This window comes from Pecten maximus, chromosome 11, assembly GCF_902652985.1.
Source record: "Pecten maximus chromosome 11, xPecMax1.1, whole genome shotgun sequence".
Lineage (NCBI taxonomy): Eukaryota > Metazoa > Mollusca > Bivalvia > Pectinida > Pectinidae > Pecten > Pecten maximus.
Genome location: NC_047025.1, coordinates 5867848 through 5893003, shown reverse-complemented (window position 1 = coordinate 5893003; position 25156 = coordinate 5867848). Strand labels below are relative to the sequence as shown.

The 25156-nt window shown below is 35.3% G+C and overlaps 1 protein-coding gene across 1 annotated transcript in view; it reads left to right on the top strand.

The window, feature by feature from the left end:
* The first annotated feature begins 17426 nt into the window (after nucleotides 1-17426).
* The window catches only part of LOC117338168 (guanine nucleotide-binding protein G(s) subunit alpha-like), a 39816-nt gene continuing 32086 nt past the window's right edge, over nucleotides 17427-25156 (top strand). Inside the window, exons 1-4 of the mRNA XM_033899393.1 lie at nucleotides 17427-17832; nucleotides 17959-18031; nucleotides 18239-18293; nucleotides 21107-21226. Coding sequence (XP_033755284.1) covers nucleotides 17697-17832; nucleotides 17959-18031; nucleotides 18239-18293; nucleotides 21107-21226 — 384 coding nt within the window. The 5' untranslated portion in view covers nucleotides 17427-17696. The remainder of the gene's footprint in view (nucleotides 17833-17958; nucleotides 18032-18238; nucleotides 18294-21106; nucleotides 21227-25156) is intronic.

Below are 25156 nucleotides of genomic sequence, written 5' to 3'. Positions count from 1 at the left end.
ACCAGAAATTATTATATCAGGATTTGAAAAATGTTGTTAAAATGTGACTAGCCTAATCACCTTTTGAACAACTGGGCCCGCTGACGTACATGATAAAAGTACATTATGTACATAACCCCAATAGTTCAAATGAATATGACAAATGATAAGTTTCAGTGTCAAGTACATATCTTCGGTATATATTATGGTTTCTTATGGACACGTACTTCTGAAGCTCAAACCTTAACTAAATACACATTGCATGGTAAGGGAGAAGGGGAGAGACGACATTTATAGATGTATCATATCAAAAAAATTGCAGGAATTACATTATTTAATCAGGAATCTGACATTCTCACTTCTATTATGTGAACTATAGCTATTGTTTTACCTAAACAGCAGGAATCACGTTATTTTTAGACCATTTCAAATAACGTCCGATTCCTGTGCAGTAACCCAAGTATACCAATTTTTTTTTTTTTTTTTTTTTTTTGCCATTTGAGAAAGCACTTTCCCCTTTCTAAATCAGAAATTTTGATTTCAAACAACATCGTTTTATATACTTGCTATCTATAATATTACAGTTCTACAAACTAAAAATTATATCTGATTTTATGTTTCATGTATCTTTACAAATCTTCGGGTCAATTTTGATTTTTTTTCAGACTCTCCTGCATTTTGGACTCATAGAAACACTGGCGATTCCTGAATGGTTTCCAGTTACAATTCGACATAAAATATATCGATAACTAAATCATTTTATGTCTTTGAGCAACCCTTTCTGTTATTGATTGATTTTATCAATTAATAGATATACGCTCATCGGTTAACTGGAAAACACCTCTTCGTGAAAAGATATATGTTTATTATCATAAGGGCTCCTTCAAAATATCAAAAGTTGTTTTAACACGAACCGTCAATATAACGTCCGATTCCTGTGCAGTAGCCAAAGTATACGTGGAGTCCTGGCTATTAGACCATCTAAATATCACTAATTTGGGGACTTGACCGAAAGGAGGTGTGAACCACCTGGCAAAAGATTGCTATAGGACTGGCCTCAGGGCAGAACCCGAGTCACCTGGACAAAATATAAAAATCTAAGTACAGTCTGTTTCAATCTAAAGTATACTCCAACCTACAATCATGGTGGAATTGATCGAGAAATACACTTGAAAAATTACAAATATTTACATTACTTCAAAACATGAATAAGATGAGATAAAATAAATAAATAAATAAATAAATAAATAAAGATAAATAAATATATATAAATAAATTAATTAATTAATAGTACACATAAGAGTTGTCACATAGTCAAAGCACATACGTTTATGCTTGTATAAAAGTCCGTGATTTAACAGTTATATAATATCAATTAAATCACATTAGATTTCAGAAATATTGTTGACATGTTTAGACTACGAACTAAATTAATTTATGTATTTACTTCTTGATTTATCTATTTGTTCATTTATTTATTTTCATTTTTTATTTATTGATTTTTATTTTTTATTTACTGATTTATTTATTTAAAACGGATAATGTATAAAGGTCAAGTGATAACGCCAACAGGGTTGTAGTTGGTCTGTAATTTTACGATGTAGTATAAAATCTCTTACATTTATCATTCTGATCTATCAGAGTTACCTCCCTTCGCTTAACTTTGTCGGTACAGCGGTAGCTTGACAGACGATTGGGGCCGACAATGATATTTTAGCTATCTAAAAAACATGTTTCTTCTTATTATTATTACAAAATAATTCAGTTTGGTCAGCAATTACTTGTTCTGAACATGCAAACAGATATATGAGTTTGGAGAGATATCCTGACAAAACCAAACTGATAATTAAATTGGTATATTTTGGCTTCTAAACCGTATCAATTGAGTAGCCTTAAAAACGTAAGATAATCCATGTCTATATTGCATGGCATTTTTGCATGAATACACAAATTCGGTAAGGTCGTATCGTGGCAGTGTTATTGAGTGGTAAATGTGAAATCATAAACTTAATTATGTATAATATTTATAACAGGTCTCTGCCGATACGATTGCCCTTCAAAAGGGCCAGGGACACACATTTAGATACGTCCCTGAAGGGCATAGACTCACCCTTTAAATTCTAGGATAAGCCCCCCCCCCTTTTCGGAGGAGGACATTTTTTTTTATAGCCTTAAAAATGCCTTGGTCCTGGAACCGCTGGGGGCCTTGACCCCCCGCCAGAAAAAAGAAACGGCTCGCGCCTACGGCGCTCGCTTAATTACTGGACTACCCCCCCCCCCCCCCCCCCCCCCCCTTTCGAAAATCCTGGATCCGCGCCTGACACTTTTTGCCGATGGTGATGTGATGAGAGCCTACGGGTGTAACTCTCTACGCCTGCATCTTTAATTTCCCCAGAGGGCAGTTTATTTTGATAGGGGTCCTATAGCGTTTTCCCTAAAATGAGTCTCACTGCCAACAGGTACATTTACCTGTAAAATTCACCCGTTAGAACTAAGGCACATGCATTATTTATACAAGATTTGATACATCTATACGTATTTTTTATTTTTTATCTTAGGTTATATGTAACTATTCATAATTACATTTACTACATTCAATGCTCAGCTCAAAGACTAAAAATTTGCCTTTCACGTTTTCCATAGGAGCCGCATATTATTTATTCATTTTAAAAATATCTTCCATGTCTCATTTAGAAAACAAAGAATCAAAAAGTGAAAGATTTTCACCCTGTCTTCCGCCCAAGGAAGGACAAGTTTCATTTTTTTGTATGTTTCTTTTAGGTATGCACATGATTTAATTCCTTACAATGTTTTTACAAATAAAATAAAACAAGTATAGTGAGTATATACCAATTAGTTCTAACTCTGACCAGAGACATATATGTATATATGTATATATGTATATATGTATATATGTCTCTGCTCTGACTGCTACATCAGGCAAAAAAAAAAAAAAAATTTAATCATAATTTGTTCATCTCATTTCACCAATTTTCCATTTATCATTAAACTATTTTAAAAAATTGTTATTTTTCGAATGTATTTCTCAATAAACTAGCACGGTTGTTAGTTGGTAAACGTACTTTGTAACGAAACAGACTGTCCAGGTAAACCCAGGTTCTGGCCCTGAGGCTAGCCCTAAAGCTATCGTGAGGTTGTCAGTCATTGGTGTCCATCAATGGACCATAAGGCCCAGCCCTCCAATTAGTGATATTTAGATGGTCTAATAGCCAAGACTACCTATCTAGTAGATAAAAAATTCCATTAAATCTTTTAGCCAATCCACTTTACGTTATGTGAAGAAAAAACAACTTTTCGTAGTATTAATTCATGAAGATAACGTGGCTACTTAATGTACCATTTTTAATAACTTAGGATATGCTTGATTTGATTTGAAAATATTTTATTGTTATAAACAAATGGATCGGGCACAAGTTATTACAACTTAGAAAAGCCCTCTCCACAAATATATGTTACAGAAAGTGTGATAACGACACAAAATGATTACATTGATTTATATAGAAAGATAGCAAATAGTTGGAAGGAAAAGGGACAGATGTAGAGATATCAGGGTGAGCAGATGAAAGTTGATATTTTTAATAAATTTACTAAATGAAATGTTCATGAATAATGTACACAAATTATTAATTGTTAGGTCAGAGTAATAATAAATAATAATACGTGGCACTATCTAGCTACACATTCAAAACATGTCACTTATCAATTGTTCGTAGTAAACACAATCCATGGAACATTCTCTTATGTCAAGCTTTTCCTTCCTAGGTTTCTTGTCCGTGTGACTCGCATTCGAATTTAATTATACTGGTGAATTAACATATCATCATATGAACGAGTGTAGGACAAAAGCCCCCCCGGACATTAGCCCCCCCGGACATTAGCCCCTAGGACAAAAGCCCCTCCGGACGAAAGCCCCCCCGGACATTAGCCCCCCCGGACAAAAGCCCCTTCTTTATAAATTTAGCTGGTATACTTGATATAAATCTGTACTTTTGAAAAACAGAAACTATATATATATATATTGTTGTTTTTATCTCTGAAATTTGGAGAATAATTGTGTGCAAAATGAAGGTCCTTGGTTCAATGTCAGTGTATCATTATATGTCTGTGGTTAAACATCATAATTTATTTTTTCAAACTTTATATTATTAAGTAAGCTAAAAATTTCAGGAGAGTTCTCCATGATGAACAAATTGTTACTGATTACACATAATTTTTGACTTCCTAATATACAGCAAATATTGATAATCAAAGAAATGTCTACAAAAGCAATAAACATTTGATCCCTATTTGCAGTGTCTCAAATTATAATATAATAAGTACATAATGTACCTAACCAAACATGTTGCTCTGTGTTGTAATACGTTTAATTTTAGGAATACAATGTAATTAAAATCAAAGAAACAATGAAGCCATTAATGGTATATTTCTTTCCAGGAGAATATAAAACCTACGAAACACCTGTGAAACAGCTTATTGTTTATGTAACAGTTCAAGTAGTTGTTTTTCGAACTGGTTGTTTACATTGCAGAAGCCACTGGTGACTGAAGTCACTTACATATATATGTAGCACTTAATATAACCACTGCTAAAACATATATTGTAATTTAAAAAAAAAAAAAAAAAATAAAAACATAAAAAATAAAAAAAATAAATATAATTTTTTTTTATGAAGGGGCTTTTGTCCACTTTTTGATTAGTGTAAAGGGGCTAATGTCCGGGGGGGCTTTTGTCCTAGGGGCTAATGTCCGGGGGGGCTAATGTCCGGGGGGGCTTTTGTCCGTACCTCCATATGAACATATTACAATATAAACATTATCAAATTACATATTCTAAGTAAGACATAGGTTAAAATTAGAATAAACATAGAGATATATCTGTTCACACGAATGTATGAATTTAGAAACTGTCACTAAATTGAATAAAATTTTGAACTGTTCGAAAAATGAATTCATTTTCAGCCATCGTCAAGTCTACGTTTCCACACAACAATAAATGCAAGCGAATAGGCTGATGATGTAAGAGTTGATTAAACATTATACGTCTAATATTCGTGTAATTTGGACATTGAAAAAATAGTGAAAAGAGTTTTCACAAGGGTAACCACAAGCACATGATGGAGATTCTACAAGATTAAAACGACACTGGTCATAATTTAACTGGCTGCAATTGTGTCTAAGTTTTGTTGATATGATGTTAAGGCGTCGAGTCCCGTAACTAAAGAAATCTGGGGTAGGATATGCTTACACTGTACCTTATCAACTTTTAATATGCAATGTCTTATAGTTTATTTTGTTTTATGTATTATAGTGTATAAATACAAATTGCTAAACATAACTTACTTTAATAAACAATTGAACTTCCAAATAAGAAGAATTTTTATACATATGTATGCTATAAATTTAGGCTTTCATTCGGAATGCATTTATATATATATATTTATCTTGAAAACGTTACCTGTAGGTAGAAACAGGCCAATTACGCATATACCTTTTAATATTCCCCTTCAATCACGTCAGTCTTAAAAAGTCAAAACACAATTTGGGAGGTTGGATAATGTTGATGTTCCAGCTGCTTTGCAAACATGCAAGTAAAAATATTGTTTACAAATTCAGTGCATTGTAACAGAGACCTATATACTTTAGTATATAGGTCTCTGTTACAATGCACTGAATTTGTTAAATCTATTATACTTTGAACTATCTATAATAATCAGTGACTGATTTGTGTCATTTGGTTTGGTTATTCCTGGTCGGCCAAAGGACGGACTCCCCTGTGTGCGGAATGCATGTACAGTATGTGGCGAGAGTCTCTTCGTGTGTTTTGGGAGGCGGCGGTATGCTACCTCACTGAAGCAAATTCTGCCGGCGACACCCAGCATGACACCCAACCCTGTGACATTACACAAGCAAGGTCGGATACAGGATTTTCAGTTAGGGGCGTGCCAAATTACGGAGGTCCGGGGGTACTCCCACGGGAAAATTTTAGCAGGTAAATGCAAAATCCTGCATTCTAGTGTCATTTATTAGTCTCCGACTGTTTAACTTATCATACATACTTTGCTATTGTAGTTCAGCCATCATGAACTTTTGCTAAAACATTATTGTACTGGAAACGGGCTTGGTGTAAGTTGTAAAACTTGTGGCAATTTCCATTGCTATGTAATAAGGCAATAAAAATAGTTTAATTTAAAAATTATCAAAAATGAATTCCTGTGCGAAAAAAATCGATATACTGAACGGACGGTCAAATTGTTTTTTTTTTAAATAATATATATAATGTTACAAAGGCGAAAACAATAGCTTGAAAGAAGAATGAATTATAAAATGAGTTTCGCCCTTATCTTTCATTTTTTCAATTTGATAAAAAAAAACAAAGAAAAAAAGATGTCATTGTAATTTGTCAATGCATCAAATCACGTCAAGACGAGATTACAGTTAGCTGATGACGTCACAATAGACTACGCATAGATACGTATGACGTCATAATTGATGTCCTAAACATTAACAAACATTGACACGATATATAACTCAAGAAAAAGAATGGGCTGTTTTGATTTCTTGAAGTGTCTGAAGCGTCACCGAAAGCCAAAAATTCATCCATATATGACCGAAGAAGAAATGGAAGGCGTGCCACCACAGGAACCATGTGGCAAGAAGTATTTCCGTCTGGGACTTGCTCCGTCACCACGTGGACTGAAGATATTATTCACATACCCGATCCTCACACGAGGCAAGAGAGGCATTTGCTGGATTCGAGACAATGATCCAATTTACCCGTGTCCGCCGCCACCACCGCCGTCTCCACTTCCGGCCAAAGCAAATCCAAAGCTTCCCGCGCTGTCATCACTTCCGCCTCAAAACAGACCTTTGTATCCTCTGCTTCCGCCAATTAAGCCTGCATCTGCTAGAGTCAATCTGTCTTCAAATTGATTTGATATATTTCTCATCTTCTTGACATTTGACTTTCACACCTGCAAGAAGAACTTGGATCTGGAATTAAGCGTCCAATCTCATAAAATATTGAGAATCTGTTTGCCGGAGGAGTGGCGAAAACCAAAACTTTAGTTGATGAAGATTTCAAAATAAGTTTTACACTTTAGTGGACAATGGTTTTAACAGCGGCAGTTCGTCAACTGGCAAAAACCAAGATGTCGGAACCCGCCCAGGAAATGATCGATGTGAAACAGGTTACCTACCATCTATAACAAAATAATCAAACGCTCATAGATAATGCCAATTGTTGGTATTTCAAACGTGACTTAGACATCCGAGGACTTTATCTACTTATATGTTTTAATTATCATGTGCTAATTAATTAAAATTTGATTTAATGTTATTCGGGTCCTTGTTATATTGATTTATTTATAAATTGTTTTCTTACAACACTCGCCGTGAGAAATTAAACTGTGTACGTACAGGTACATCGATTTCAAATCGCCATTCTGTTCGCCGAATTTTTTTAAAGAGACATTGAAACAGACTGTTAAAAATCAAATGGATTTTAGCGAAAGTAGCATTACGAAAGTCAGGTGCGTCAGAAGTCATACATTATTTCTGTAATGTTATGTTGGATTTTGGCGGGATAAAAATCTTGTTAAACTCTTTTGGAAAAGATGACATTCACTATGGGGTCAGCTCAATCATGAAATTACCACGTAACAGTAGATTCCCGAGGAGTTTCAGATGGTTTGTTTGTTTGTTTGTTTGTTTTATGCTGGGGGTTTTCGCCCCGTGAACAGCCAGGGTCATTTTGAGACCGGGTATATTTGTAGTAGCTGGTGACTACCTCATTGAACAACATACAGGAAGCTCATCGCATGCCATCCTGAGCAATTTGAGTGGCGTTCCTAGCACAAGGACGCAACTATGGACCGTTTCTCAGCTTTCCGATTAACACAAACCGACACGGTTAGGGAGAGTCGAACCACGCACCTCGGGTCTTCACCTAAGGTTGCGTGGTCAGCGCTAGGAGGTTATAGTGCTAGTTTTCGGAGACTAGGGGCGGTAACACAAATATATTTAGATGGTCGTTAGTTTGTGAGTGATTTTATAGTAAAGTTGCAGTTTTTCTCAGATTACGACGATGAGCGAGTTCCAGAATATATTTTTATTAGCATAAGATGGTAAACCACTAATATTTCTACCCGTGACCTTGAAAGCAGGTCAATGTCACTCATTTGAATAAACTTGTTAGTACATCACCCCAGCATGCTACTTGTCCATTACCATGACTCGTGACCTAAACAGCAAAGGGTCTTATGATCAGATCTGTCCTTTTTTGTTAAGATCTTATTGAATTTGATCAAAATCAATTAATGTTTACTAAATTATCATCACAATGCCTACTGGTAATTAAGTGCAAACGGCTAAAACTCTTACCATCAAATAGGTCCTGGTGATGAACTCATCCGAGATCTTATTGATATAATGTCCCTTACTAAGCTTCGTTTGTCAACATCCAATCACATTACTAAAGTTATGGTGTTCACAAGATCAAATGATCATAAAACTACCAAGGGCAATAACTCTGTAAGTTACAGTTGGATTGGCCGATTGTCAAACTCCTTCATGATCTTAATGATATAAAATGGCAAACCAGCAATTTCATTAAAATCTGTTCATATTCAAGTTCTCATGTTCACAAGGTACAATGATATTACAATTACAAAGGGCAATAACTCTGTAAGTTACAGTTGAATTTCATCAAAATCTGTTGATATTTACTTTTTTTTGTGCTCACAAGAAAGTTAACATACCTCACATGAAGACAGACAAAAGGCGATGACCATGAGCCTTTTGACTCCGGAGGCCGAAACAAGAGGCTCAGTGGGCCTGTATGGCTCACCTGGATAATGCAGTGATAAGGGCAAAACGCACAATTTATACATAAGAAAGATTTCAGAAGAATTTGCTTCATTTATTTCCCCAATTGGGCCCCACCCCTCAGGCCTCTGACCTACCATTATATATATATATATATAAATATCCGCTTCTGGGAACGGGCTTAATATAAGTTGTTAAACGTGTGCCAAATTCCATTGCTATGTAATAAGGCAATACAATATATTAATTAAAAAAATATATGCGGTTCGAGTGTGCGGTAAAGGTCGATATACTGAACGGACGGTCCCATTGCTTTAAAAAAATATTTATATATATATAAAATTTTAAAAGGACGAAAACAATAGCTTGAAAGAATGAATGAAAATGATGAATTACGCCCTTATCTTTCTAAAACTTCATTTCTTCCATTTGATAAAAAAAAAGTGTCATTGTAACTTGTCAATGCATCAAATCACGCCAAGACGAGATTACAGTTACGTGATGACGTCACAATAGACTACGCATAGATACGTATGACGTCATAATTGATGTCCTAAACATCAACAAACATTGACACGATATGTAACTCAAGAAAAAGAATGGGCTGTTTTGATTTCTTTAAGTGTCTGAAGCGTCACCGAAAGCCAAAAATACATCCATATATGACCGAAGAAGAAATGGAAGGCGTGCCACCACAGGAACCATGTGGCAAGAAGTATTTCCGTCTGGGACTTGCTCCGTCACCACGTGGACTGAAGATATTATTCACATACCCGATCCTCACACGAGGCAAGAGAGGCATTTGCTGGATTCGAGACAATGATCCAATTTACCCGTGTCCGCCGCCACCACCGCCGTCTCCACTTCCGGCCAAAGCCAATCCAAAGCTTCCCGCGCTGTCATCACTTCCGCCTCAAAACAGACCTTTGTATCCTCTGCTTCCTCCAATTAAGCCTGCATCTGCTAGAGCCAATCTGTCTTCAAACTGACTTGATATATTCAAAAGTGCAAGAGGAACTTGGATGTGGAATTAAGCTTCCAATCTCATAAAATATTGAGAATCTGTTTGCCGGAGGAGTGGCGAAAACCAAAAATTCAATTATTGAAGATATACACTTTAGTGGACAATGGTTTTAACAGCGGCAGTTCGTCAACTGGCAAAAATCAAGATGTCGGAACCCGCCCAGGAAATGGCCGATGTGAAACAGGCTACCTACCCTCTATAACAAAATAATCAAACGCTCATAGACAATGCCAATTGTTGGTATTTAAAACGTGACTTAGACATCCGAGGACTTTATCTACTTACATGTTTTATGATTTGCTAATTAATTAAAATTTGATTTAATGTTATTCAGGTCTTTGTTATATTGATTTATTTATAATTTGTTTTCTTACAACACTCGCTGTGAGAAATTAAACTGTGTACGTACAGGTACATCGATTTCAAATCGCCTTTCTCTTCGTCGAATTTTTTAAAGAGACACTGAAATAAACTGTTAAAAATCAAATGGATTTTAACGAAAGTAGCATAACGGAAGTGAGGTGCGTCACAAGTCATACATAACTTCTCTAAAACGAAACCTTTATGTTGTATTTTGGCGGGATAAAAATCTTGTTAAACTCTTTTGGAAAAGATGGCATTCACTATGGGGTCAGCTCAATCATGAAATTACCACGTAACAGTAGATTCCCGAGGAGTTTCAGATGGTTTGTTTGTTTCTTTGTTTTATGCTGAGGTTTTCGCCCCATGAACAGCCAGGGTCATTTTGAGACCGGGTATATTTGTAGTAGTTGATGACTACCTCATTGAACAACATACGGGAAGCTCGTCGCATGCCATCCTGAGCAATTTGGGTGGCGTTCCTTGCACAAGGACGCAACTATGGACTGTTTCTCAGCTTTCCGATAAACACAAACCGACCCGGTTAGGGAGAGTCGAACCACGCACCTCGGATCTGCACCTGAGGTTGCGTGGTCAGCGCTAGGAGGTTATAGTGCGACTCTTTTTACTAGCATAAGATGGTAAACCGGTAATATGTTTACCAAGTCCAAGTTTTTGCAATTTATCGGCGTCCTCGACTTTTTTGGAAATCTTACTGAAATATCCAGGTGAGGGATGCAGGTCCTTCTGTGCCTCTTGTTTTCATTTTCTTTTCCATACAAACTTTTAAAAAAAAATCCATATTTAACTTTTACCTCAGGATGCTCAGGAAACGGAGAGTTCGACCTATAAATATTTAAATATACCAATGACAAAGCGATACTTAAGCATAAACATGCTTGATTTATTACGAAGAAAGCCGATTCGGTCATATGGTTCTCACAAAACGACGTCACGTTTTCCGAAAATATGACGGAAATGCCCGAGTAGTTTGGGTTACGATCGGTAATACATTGTATATGAACTAGGCCAAGACCGCTCTTATCGCATTTTTAATTGTTTAAATATCAACCAAAAATTGCTGCAGTTTCTTTTAATTTTAGTAATAAATGGAAAGTGTTAGCTTCGTAACAAACTCTTGGAAAATGTCCATGCAAACATTAGATAATTTTATTGCTTTATAAATAGTTTTTTTGTGGAATAAAACAAAGCTATGTAATATAACTTTCCAATTTTATGTCACCGGTTCCATTTAAGCTGATTTCTTTTTTTAGTGGTAGTATTTTTTTGGTTTCTAGGTTTTTGTTTTTTTTTCTAAGGAAAACATAAACTTGTGAAAATATAATTTACATTTTATTGATATTAAATCGTAATGCTACTTAAACGAGATATCTGTAGGTCTTATCAGTCACCTGTATTTTGACTTGTATACTGAGGTTTTGCTTTTAAACATTAAAAATTCAAATATTTAACATGTTTTACCCCTGTGACCTTGAACGTAGGTCAATGTCACTCATTGAAACATGTTACTGGTCATTACCACGACTCTAGACCTACAGAGCAAAGGGCCATAACTCTTATGTTCATATGTCTTTTTGTTCAAGATCTGATTAAAAGTTCAAAATCCGTTAATTTTTACTAAGTTATTATCACAAGACCTACCATCTGAGATCTTTTTGATATTATCTCGCCTACCAAGCTTTGCATGTCAATATCCATATATTTACTCAAGTTATCGTGTTCACAAGATCGAATGATCATAAAACTACCAAGGGCAATAACTCTGTAAGTTACAATTGGATTACTCTGTCAATCTCCTATGAGATTTTATTAACATAAAGTAACAAATCAAAATCATGAAAATCTTTTCATATTTAAGTTCTCATTTTCACAAGGTACAATGATAATAAAATTACAAAGGGCAATAACCCTGTAAGTTACAGTTGAGTTTCATCAAAATCTGTTCATATTTACTAAAGTTAATGTGCTCACAAGATAAAGTTAATACACAGCACATGCAGACAGACAAAAGGCGATGACCATGAGCCTTTGGCTCAGGGGGCCTAAACAAGAGGCCCAGTGGGCCTGCACGACTCACCTGGATAATGGGCAAAAAACCCCACAACTTATACAGAAGAATTTCAAAAGAATTTGCTGAATTTTTTTCCTCAATTGGGCCCCACCTCTCAAGCCTCTGTGGGGGCAAACCCACAATTATATTTAAAACAAGGGCCCGTTGGAGGGCCACAACATATGCCCGCCGCAATATTTGACACTTGGAAGGGGGTAATTTCACAGGTTGTAATGCTTTAAAATGAAGTATCATTGTTGGAAAGTTGGAAGGAGATATTGATACACATAATGGTGTGTAGTCGAAACCGAAGGGTAACTTTAAATTATGAGATGTATATATGTTGCAAATATGGGAAACCTTGGTTTAGACACAACAACACAAAAATTAGTTCACATGTTTATATACAGAATATATACATTAAAAGAACCTCTTTGCAAAGAATCAGCCTCCTAATACCATTATTAAGTGAATGGTGAGCAATTACAAAATCATCAAAGGGGAATAACTCCACAAATACAGGGGTAAGGGGCATGATTTTGGTATGCGACACTCTGGCTCATCAAGATGTATATTTGTGTCAAGTATGAGAGCCTGGGTCGAGTAGTACTGGAGATATGGTCCGGACACCATATGTGCCTGAAGTAAAATCATCAAAGGGGACTATTAAACTCCACAAATAAGGGGGTAAGGGGCATGATTTTGGTATGCGATACTCTGGCTCATCAATATGTATATTTGTGTCAAGTATGGAGAGCCTGGGTCGAGTGGTACTGGAGTTATGGTCCGGACAAGTAAAATCATCAAAGGGGAATAACTCCGCAAATACGGGGGTAAGGGGCATGATTTTGGTATGCGACACTCTGGCTCATCAAGATGTATATTTGTCTCAAGTATGGAGAGCCTGGGTCGAGTAGTATTGGAGTTATGGTCCGGACACCATATGTGCCCACCCACCCGCCCGCCCGCCAACATGATAACATAATAAGTCCAGTCTTTCGTCGGGCGTATAAAAAAGTGTCTCCTTCACACAAGGATGATTCAAACAAAATATGGACCAAATCCTTTCTTTCCTAAAGAAAGATTTTAAATAATTCCCTCTATTTATTTCCCCTATTTGGCCTATCCTTCCAGCCCCCTGAGACTTAAGATCCACCATTTATGGTAAATTGGTTTTCCTTCACTCAAGGATGCTTCAGAGCAACTATGGACCAAATTCTTTCATTTATATAGAAAGATTTGAAAGAATTTGTTATATATCCCCTGTTTGGCCATGCCCATTAGGCCCACTGAGGCCCTGACCCATCGTTTATACAAAATTGGTTCTCCTTCACCCAGGGATGACAGATGCCAGACATTCTTCGGACCAGGTGAGCTAAAAACCTACAGAACAGTTGAAATGGATTATTTTTCTGGAAGGATACTGGAACCAGTTAAGGCTAGCTTATATATCTACTTATTCTGTCTAATGGCAAAAGATGTTGAACACAATCGCAATTTTAAATTAATCATAAAAAAACTGAACATAATTTTAATTGATTTTGTCATATTTAAAGTACCGTGATTATTTGTTGGTATCAATGATATTGAAAAGAATTCTTTAACTGAGTAGTTGATTTCAAAGCAGGATGAAACAAGTGTTGTATTATATCTACTTATCCCTAGTCAGTAATCAAAAGTTTAGTAATCCATGTTGCATTAGAACCCAGTTTTAGCTACATATACATATCCACACAGATTAGTTTTATAACAAGAGGCACATGGGCCTTAATGGTCACATGATTTCTGAAATATATATAGTTGATGTTTTTGTTTTCAAATTAAGAATTTAACACATTTAACCAGTGTGACTTTGAAGGTAGGTCAAGGTCATCAATTGAACATACTTTCCAGTCTATTATTAAAGCATGCCACTGTCCCAATATCATGACCCATGGCCTCTGGTTGTTTAAAGATTTTAATACATTTGACCTCTGTGACCGTGAATATACACCATGCAAGGTCATTCATTTGAACATATTTGATATCATGACTATAGGCCTCTTGGTTAGTAAGAAAAGTTGTTTTAACATTCTAACACATATGACAACTATGACCTTGAAAGTAGGTCAAGGCCATTGATTTGAACAAACTTTGTAGGCATTCATCCAAGCATGCTTGAGAAGAGAAGTCATTGGAAGATTTTAACACTTTCGACCCCTGTCACTATGAAAGCAGGTCAAGGTCACTCATTTGAACAAACTTTGCAGCCCTTCCTCCCAGCATGCAACAGACCCAATATCATGGTCCTGGGCCTCCTGGTTTCTGAGAAGTAGTTGTTTTAAAGATTTTAACACATTTGCCTGTGTGAAGAAAATGTTGAAAATGTAAATTGTTTATGACGCACAATAGACAACTGATGACCGACAATGCTGAACAAAAGGCTTTGTCTCAGGTGACCTTCAAATCTCCAATGAATACAGGGGCTAGACACAGCAGCATTTCAGATACAGCAATAAACCTTGCTTGCAATAAAAAGCCCATGGGGCCTGTATCGCTCACCTGGTTGGATTTGATCAAACGTTAAAATAATGTTCATGTTCAATTCGTTAATACGTAGCTTTATTTGTCAATCTCGAACAATGCTTTATATGGTTATAGTGTGGGGATCCCAACTGCTTTAAAGAAATAACAAAGTCAAGACTCTCTAAGGATCTGAAAGACCTCAAGGATTGTTTTTACAACATGATTGTGTTTAAAGAAACTAAGTCCCTTAGGTAGAGGATAGACCCTTGGGCCTATTTTTACATCAGAATTGTTTTATCCCTTAACATCCAGCGATGCTATACATGGCTATGGGATGGAGGGTCACAGCAACCATTTATGCAAAATCTGTTCCCCTTTCCCCAAGGATGCTTCTGACTAAATTGGGTTCAAATCCATTAATAACTTTATGACTAGTAGCGATCTAAAGAAATTACCTCTAATTTACATATTGGACACCGTACCTTTGGCCCCTCTGGGGGGGGGGGGGGGGGGGGGGGGGGGGAGTGTCACCGTTTAAAATCTGTTCCCCTTCCCCCAAGGTTTTTCTGACCAAATTAAGTTCAAATCAATTCATAACTTTATAACAAGTAGTGATTTAAAGGAATTACCTCTATTTTCCCTATTGGGCCCTGCCCCTCTGGCCTCTTGGGTGTCAGAATCTTCATTTATGCCAAATTCTTCTTCCCTTCCCCCCAAAGATGTTTCTGACCAAATTAAGTTCAAATCCATTCATAACTTTATAACAAGTAGTGATTTAAAGGAATTACCTCTATTTTCCCTATTGGGCCCTGCATGACCCTCTGGCCTCTTGGGTGTCAGAATCTTCATTTATGCAAAATCTGCTTCCCTTCCCCTCAAAGATGTTTCTGAATAAGTGGGTTCAAATCCATTCATACATTTATGACTAGTAGCCATTTAAAGGAATTACCTCTATTTCCCCTATTGGGCCCCTCCCTTTGGCCCCTGGGGGGTCAGAGTCACCATTTTTGCAAAATCTGTTCCCCATTCCCAAAGGATGTTTCTGACTAAATTGGGTTCAAATCCATTCATAACTTTATGACTAGTAGCGATTTTAAGGAATTACCTCTATTTCCCCTATTGGGCCCTGTCTCTTTGGCCGCTTAGGGGTCAGTCACCATTTATGCAAAATCTGTTTAAGGAATTACCTCTATTTTCCCTATCGGCCCCAAGGATATTTCTGACCAAATTTGTGACAGGTTACATTTTAAAGCAAATGTTGACGGACGCTGGACGCTGCGCCATGGCATAAGCTTGGTCCAGGTGAGCTAAAAATAATAATAAATGTTCATTTAATGAGGGTGGTATGTTTAGCATTATCAAATCCTCCACAAAACAAGCAAATACGTCAATGACCTGATTTTGACAAATGAAATGATGCTTCACCTAGGTAAATCCATGACCCAAGAATGAAGCGCCAATGTGATGTATTGTAGGAGACAGAGCCTGGATATTTTTCTTCTTCTTTGAAGTAGGTCAAAAGTCAAAATGTAGGTCAGAGTCACGTTGATGAAAGAAGGGCCAGGAGGGGATCTGGTGATTACTGACAATTAGTGATTGAAATATTTAATTTCATCTTTCAAAGTACGAAACAAAGTAAGCTACGTAATTATATAATGTGAATATGTAGTACTTGGGTACGTAACCAGAGATTATATTTAAATATATCAAATTCATTACCTCTGAAGGCGAGAACGCTTTACATCAATATAAATGGCTCTAATAGAAACCATTATTTTTTTTCAGGTTTCCTTTATAATTAGCCATCCCTCAGGTAGAAATCCAAGGAGACAGCTAATTAAATCACTTGAATTTGCCCCTAATTGATTCGAATTGTCAAATGGCCATTAATCCATAGTTAATGACATCAGTTTACAACCACAATTTCTTTTTACGCTACATTATCTTATAACGTTAATAAAGTTTTCACATCTTCATTCTGAAACTTAAAAAAAAAAAAAAAATGGGTTATCGAAATTTGATAATCCTGATTTTTATAAAGTTACTCATTTTTCTTTCAAAATCCATGCACCCAATGCAATACATTTCATCTTGAAGCCCACAGTAAAAAAAGGTCATATTTATGATAAAAATTTTAATTAACCAAAAATCCAAGATAGAAACGGGCAATCTATTAAATATCTGAATCATTATAATAAAATACGTATCACATCTTGTGAATAAATTGCATTTACACAGGCTAAAATCAATATTGCATTTAGTAATATATATTTTTTTAAATTTACAATACAGAAAAAAAAGTTATCGAGATTTCTACAGTAGATCTAGGCCTAATAATAATACCGAGTCACCACACCGACGAAGCCGACCACTGCCATTGGAGTTCAGTCTGAATGAATATACTTAACTGACAGTAGGCCTAATGACAGCAGATGACTGGCAGATAAAACGCGTTAAACATCTAAACATTATGAAAAAAATGTAGCTGAAAATAAAGTGTAATATAAATAACAAAACATTCCCCTACTTCTCTTCTAAAAACCGATTCTTAGCAATCCACATATTTATGTCGACTACGTAAGCGATTTGGTTGGTGATGTCACCGTGTTCTGCGAATCTAATTTGTGGTTGGTTCCCATAATGCCCTTAAACCCCACCCAGCACTGTCAAATTGACGTATGGTTTTCAGAGATGATATGTCGGCTAAAGAGGAAAATACGACCATTTCAATGTGTAATTGTGCCGGCTTGGAGGATATAAGGGATCTAAGTGTTGTCTAGGCACACTGCACCCTCCTCATAGTGACATAGGGCGCAGTTGTGACCGAGGACTATTCGCACAGCCGAATCGGCAGGGTATATTCGACGCCTAGTGTTCACCCAAAACAGGCAAAATTTCGTCCCTACTTTTCACGATGGGGTGTTGCAGTGGACCGGGCGGCCCGAGTGACGAGGACGAAAAAATTAAAAAAGAGGCCAATAAGAGGATAGAAAAACAACTACAGAAGGATAAACAACTATACAGAGCCACACACAGGCTCTTGTTATTAGGTACGAAGGGCCTATCTTAGTCTTGAGCCGGAATACTGCTTTCTTCTCGTGGTATTGCGACCTGCTCTTACCCATAACAGTGGTGGTACGACCCGTAATCAGATTTTTTTCTGTTTCTTTCTGCAGGTGCCGGAGAATCAGGGAAATCGACAATTGTCAAACAGATGAGAATTCTTCACGTGAATGGGTTTGGGCAAGAGTGAGTACCACATTATATGTGTTTGATTTTGTTTACACGGCGATCTGCGTGTGTATACAGCACTACACAACTCGTTCTCGACATCCATAGCTAAATGTTTATGTATGCATGGCATTATCGAAACATATTGGTAAGGGGGTGATAGGTGAGAAGGGAATTGGCATTATCAAATTTCATGCTTAAATCTGTGTATAAAATTAATTTCAGAGAACGGAAACAGAAGATCGAAGACATTAAAAAGAACATTAGGGATGCAATACTGGTAAGTTTTCCCGAAGGCCTAATATTCCGTAATCATTGATTAGAATGTCTCCATCTTGGAAAATGGCGACCATTTCAGTGTCTGATTGAAACTTGCACTGGCACTTCCCGGTACGACACAAATTCCATTTGTAAACTGTCAGTCATACTAACCGATCCTTGTTGTATGTTTATATTGTAAGTTCAAAACAAATGAACTGACATTGTTATAATCACTTGAAATGTGAGCTAACAGCAAAAAAATGCACTGGAAATATTGATGCCCTTTTTTGACATCTCGAATGTGTGGATGAGCGGCCATCAACATAATTCTATTGTTGAGAACCAAATAGTTAATGTAATACTTCAAAAGTGATATATATATATATATGGAGCTGGGTAATTTATAGATGTGTTGATCTTTGCTAGGGCTGCAAAAAGACCCAAGTAAACATGATGGGGTCAGGATGAATATCAGACATTGAAGTATTTTTTTTTTAGTAAATCGCTGTATTTGTACTGGACATTACTAATGCTTTTCTGTGTTTTTTCATATTGCTTAGAAAGATGTACCAAAATTAACCTATTCAGATATTCATGGACGATGTCGTATATTCATTAGGAAAATACACTAACAAAGTCATGATGAAATGTTATTTTTCACATAACTCGTCTGTAATATGTAAGATGTGTGTAATAACTTTATTATAACGTCATGATAAAATATATGACGTTACACGATTGTCTCTTGAGAAAATCACACTGTCAGTCGAAATTTGTCAGTCTTGTAAATATATTTTTATTATATATTATCAGAAATATCAGTTATGTGATGAACAGAATCTTACACTTGTCGGCTCTAATCTATGATATGGAATTGATGAAACTTTTGAAATAATTCAGATGCCACTCTGAAACCATTGATAAATTCCATATTACATAGCCACTCTTGTCAGATCCTCTTTTTATCACTTGGAGAAAATTGATCTCGAAATGAGTTTTCATTCTGTAAGATTTTATTAAACAAGTATTAGAAGTTTTTATTTTTGCAATCCTTGATGAGCAAAAATTGAAATTTCGATACAAGTTTGAAGTTTCATAGAATCTCTTACAATGAAAACAAATTGGAGTTTATACGTTTTATCACATCCCTATTCCCTAAGAAGTATATGAAGGAATTTTCTCCAACTTCATATGTACGTCCCCTTGGTCCTTACTTGTGCTCATTCGATTTTAAGTCTGATCCAGAAAACAAAATGACTAACAGGTGGCCATCTTTGATTTTGACAGTTGAAGTTTGTTATCCCTATTTCTTTAGTAGAAGTACTGGAAGGAATTTTTTCACGCTATGTAGGTCAAACTTGGTCCCTAGTTCATTTGATTTTTAGTCTGACCCAGAAAACAAATGACTGACAGGCAGCCATCTTTGATTTCGATAGATGAGGAAGCTGCAAGAATTTTCTTCAAACTTCATGTGTAGATTTCCCCTTCTTGTTTAGTTGTACCTATTTGAATTCGGGTCGGATCCAGAAAATGAAATGGCTAACAGTTTAGTTTAGGATTGCTGATTCTAAGTCACTGAAATACAATACATGGAACCATTAAAGATCTTTCAATGATGGGTACCATGATCCCTGTGAGATATCTTGTTGAATGATTAAACATGATGGGTCTGTTGGACATTTGGTGTCTAAGAATTAGTTCCAATACAGATCATTGTTCATGCATTCTTAGTAAATTAGGTGCTGTTGAACAGCCACCTTAAATAATCCTCGCCAAATTTTGTGAGAACACGTTAATTCGGAACTCTTGGGGGAATCAAAAGATTGCTTATTTCTATGATTAATCCAGATGAGTTGAGGATGGGACCGGTAATTATTCTTCCCCCTAAAAACTAACAACACATGTACACTATGGTGGATAAAAATGGCCCATGGTCTTCACATACTGTTTTCTGATTGGAAATTGATAAGTAAAATCTTTGATTGTTTCTACATTTGATTCTTAAAATGAAAGTAGAATACTTCTGATTGGTTCGTCATTTCCAAGAAATAGGCCACACAATAATGGCAGTGCTTGTTGAGCTGGTCGAAGTGATTCCTGTGAGGTGAAACTTGACATTAGCTTGTTTCCGTAACACTAACAGAGATTCCAGTAGCAATAAAGGGGTTGCATGTTTAATCAGTTGATAGTGAAATGCTTGTACAAAGTAGATAACATGAATGTTACTCGAACAAAACTTGTCAAATATCTAATCATGATGCAGATCAATTAATACATGGAGAGAGAAAAAGCAGTACATTGAGCACAATTTAAAAACTTAGGAATCAAATATATTGGGAGAGTTATTCAAGGGAAATCTCAATGTGGTTTATCAAGAAACTAGACCAACATCACGGATTAATCAATCTAAGAATTGATTAATTAATCATAGTATGCCAATTTAAGTAAGGTTTAAAAAAGTAATTCTTCACCATTCATCACAACCTTAACAATAATGGTCTTTTTATAGTAAATAAAGTTCCTTGAAATGACATAGATAATCATCAGTAAAACATCCTGTTATGCAAAACCAACAACAAAAATTTCTTCTTATTTCCTGCCTTTTCATATTTATACACTACTTATACTCGCTTGTCTCCTTTAATTCGATCCCTCGTGCAAAGCATGAGTGACATGGCCTTAGCACTTTGGTTTCACATGACTTGTTTAAACTGACCCCTGGTTTTGTGGAGGGGATGTTATATGAGAATCCTGTACATGTATTGGCCTTAAGTTAAGGAAGTAGATATTGTACCGATGTTGATTTTACATGTCATGTTGCTGTTCTTCCAGACTGTCACGGGAGCCATGAGTACTTTAAACCCCCCAGTCCTACTGGAGAAACCTGAAAACCAGAGCAGGGTTGATTACATGCAGGAGCGGGCCAGTCAAACTGACTTTGAATATCCACCGGTATGTATTGTTTTGTGATGATGATTGGTTATATATCTTTTTATGTTTTTAATTTGTTGATATGAAAAGAAGCGTTAAATTTAATAATTGTGCTAAGATGTTGGGAAAGTAATCCTTTGCTAGTTCTGAAAAATGCATTTCCTCATATAGTGGTTATGAATCTTGCATATATGATATCTATATATGTCATCAAAATTTTAAAGTTATTAGTATGCATTTATTAGCCCAATCGCTTGATGGTGGGCTATTCAAATAGCCATCCGTCAACAGCCCTGGTTATTTCTTGAGAACTGTAGAGATATTTCTCAAATTTCACCCATTCAATTTTGAGTCTAAACATGAAAAACAAAATGGTTGACTGGTGCACATGGCAGCCATCTTAGATTCTGACAGATAAAGTACATAATCACTAAATCTTAAAAAGCATTGGAGGTATATTTCCCAAACGTGTCATTATGTTCCCCTTGGTCCTTAGTTCCCATTCAATTTTGTGTCTGATTGAGAAAACAAAATGGCTGACAATCAGCCATCTTGGATTTTGAAAGATTTTTATCCCTATTTCTTGTGAAGTACTGGAAAGATATTTCTGAAATGTCACATACAGGTTCACCTTAGTCCCTAGGTGAGCCCCTTCAATTTTGTGTCTGATTTGGAGAACAAGTTAGCCGAAAGGCAGCCATCATGGATTTTGTCGGTTGAAATTTGTTATTGATACATATATATGCATTTGAGAATGTTCAAAGATCTTTCTAAGACTTCATATGTACGTACCCTTTGTTATAAAATGATTAAGAGGAACAGGGGAAAGAACGGAAAATAGAAAAAAGTAGGTTGCTCACGGATACAGAATTTTGTCCACAGGTAACGGAAATTTAATACCTGACCCGTATCCAGCATTTTTTTTATCATACGCAAATCACAGAAATAATGAAATCAATGTTTTTTTAAACTATGGTTCATTTATGATAGTATTGTGTTTGTAACTGTAAAAATGCATTAAACTGGTTTAAATATTTTGGTTAATGTTACCATTGATGCTAAATGGAAAATTATTCTACTTAGTATACATCTGGAAGAATCCATATTCCCTAGATGTTAGCATTTTGACGTCCAAGTTCCAAAGGGCGAATACTCGATTGAGAGATTGCATGTGAAGATTCATGTCATGTCATTATGTCCAGAAGCAACTTTTACTTTATACATATCTAAGATACACAACGAGGTTCTCAAGTTGAAATGGTTGTAGAAAATGTCAATGAGGAAAAAGAGAATAACATAGTTGTTGGTGGAAAATGAATGTACTTTACCTTTGACAATGGCACAGTAAAAAGAAAATAGTTTTTTTCTTAGCAGGGTTCCACTGAAGAAAAGCAGGCGTATTGCCAAGTCTCCGAGCATGTATGACTAACGTTTATTCGAAAGAACCTGATATATCTTAACATAGGTATTGCATAATATATTTTTAAAAACATAATTTAACTGGTGTAAAAATGTGGAATTCTTGGTTATGATGGCAATCTTCATTATGTGTAACAATGTTTTAATGAAAGGCCAATTTATGCTAACTGTTGACAGTTAAATGACGCATAATTTTTACAATGAAATTTGGTATGAATAAAAACATAAAAAATATCATTTGTTTTGTGATTGCATGCTGGACAAATGAATAGTCCACAATTTTTGTATTGTGACGATTCACTATTTACAAACAGTATGGTTCTGTTGAGAATGAAGTAATACTTAACATGAAGAATACAGGTTACTTTTTAATAGGAAATGTATGTTTGTCACAGTAGAAATGGCTGAAATAATAGGTATTATTCAGTAGAATGGTACTGTCTATAATGTATGTACATTAGAAATGGTACTGTCTATAATGTATGTACAGTAGAAATCTACGTCAAATAATGTATGTTACAGATCATTGGTACTGTCTATAATGGTAGTACTATAGAAATGGTACTGTCTATAATGTATTTCATTAGAAAATGGTACTTCATAATGTTATTATAATTAGAAATGAGTCACTGTCTATAATGTATGTACGTTGAGAAATGGTTACTGTTCTAAATGTATGTTGACAGTATGTAATGGTCACTTTTCAAATGGATAAATGTTTTTTTCATTAGAAATGGAAACTGTACTGATAAATGATGTACAGTAGATTGTATGTACTGTTATAATGTAGTGTACATTAAGAAATGGTACTGCTATAATGTATGTACAGTTGAAATTATGTGCTAATATTGTAAAATTAGAAATGAGTCAATACAAATTTGTCATGGTACAGTTAGAAATAGTACTTGTCTAAATTTTTATGTAACTAGAAATGGTATGTACTGCTTTAAATGTATTCATTGAAATGTACGGTCTAAATGTAAACCAGTAGAAATGGTACCTGTCTATAATGTATGTATCATTAGAAATGGCTACTGTAATAATGATGATACTGTCTATATGCTACATTAGAAATGGCTACTGTCTATAATGTATGTACATTAGAAATGGTCTACTGTCTATAATGTATGTTACAGTAGAAATGGTACTGTCTATAATGTATGTACATTGAAATGGTACTGTCTATAATGTATACTAATAGAAATGGTACTGTCTATAATGTATAGTACAGTAGAAATGGTACTGTCTATAATGTAGTACCGTAGAAATGGTACTGTCTATAATGTATGTACCAGTTAGAAATGGTACTGTCTATAATGTATGTACATTAGAAATGGTACTGTCTATAATGTATGTTACATTAGAAATGGTACTGTCTATAATGTATGTACAGTAGAAATGGTACTGTCTATAATGTATGTACAGTAGAAATGGTACTGTCTATAATGTATGTACATTAGAAATGGTACTGTCTATAATGTATGTACAGTAGAAATGGTACTGTCTATAATGTATGTACATTAGAATGGTACTGTCTATAATGTATGTACAGTTAGAAATGGTACTGTCTATAATGTATGTACATTAGAAATGGTACTGTCTATAATGTATGTACATAGAAATGGTACTGTCTATAATGTATACACATTAGTACTGTCTATAATGTATGTACAGTAGAAATGGTACTGTCTATAATGTATGTACATTAGAAATGGTACTGTCTATAATGTATGTACAGTAGAAATGGTACTGTCTATAATGTATGTACATTAGAAATGGTACTGTCTATAATGTATGTACAGTAGAATGGTACTGTCTATAATGTATGTACAGTAGAAATGGTACTGTCTATAATGTATGTACATTAGAAATGGTACTGTCTATAATGTATGTACACATTAGAAATGGTACTGTCTATAATGTATGTACAGTAGAAATGGTACTGTCTATAATGTATGTACAGTAGAAATGGTACTGTCTATAATGTATGTACATTAGAAATGGTACTGTCTATAATGTATGTACATTAGAAATGGTACTGTCTATAATGTATGTACATTAGATATGGTACTGTCTATAATGTATGTACATTAGAAATGCTACTGTCTATAATGTATGTACATTAGATATGGTACTGTCTATAATGTATGTACAGTAGAAATGGTACTGTCTATAATGTATGTACACATTAGAAATGGTACTGTCTATAATGTATGTACATTAGAAATGGTACTGTCTATAATGTATGTACATTAGAAATGGTACTGTCTATAATGTATGATACATTAGAAATGGTACTGTCTATAATGTATACACATTAGAAATGGTACTGTCTATAATGTATACACATTAGAAATGGTACTGTCTATAATGTATGTACATTAGAAATGGTACTGTCTATAATGTATGTACATTAGTACTGTCTATAATGTATGTACAGTAGAAATGGTACTGTCTATAATGTATGTACAGTAGAAATGGTACTGTCTATAATGTATGTACAGTAGAAATGGTACTGTCTATAATGTATGT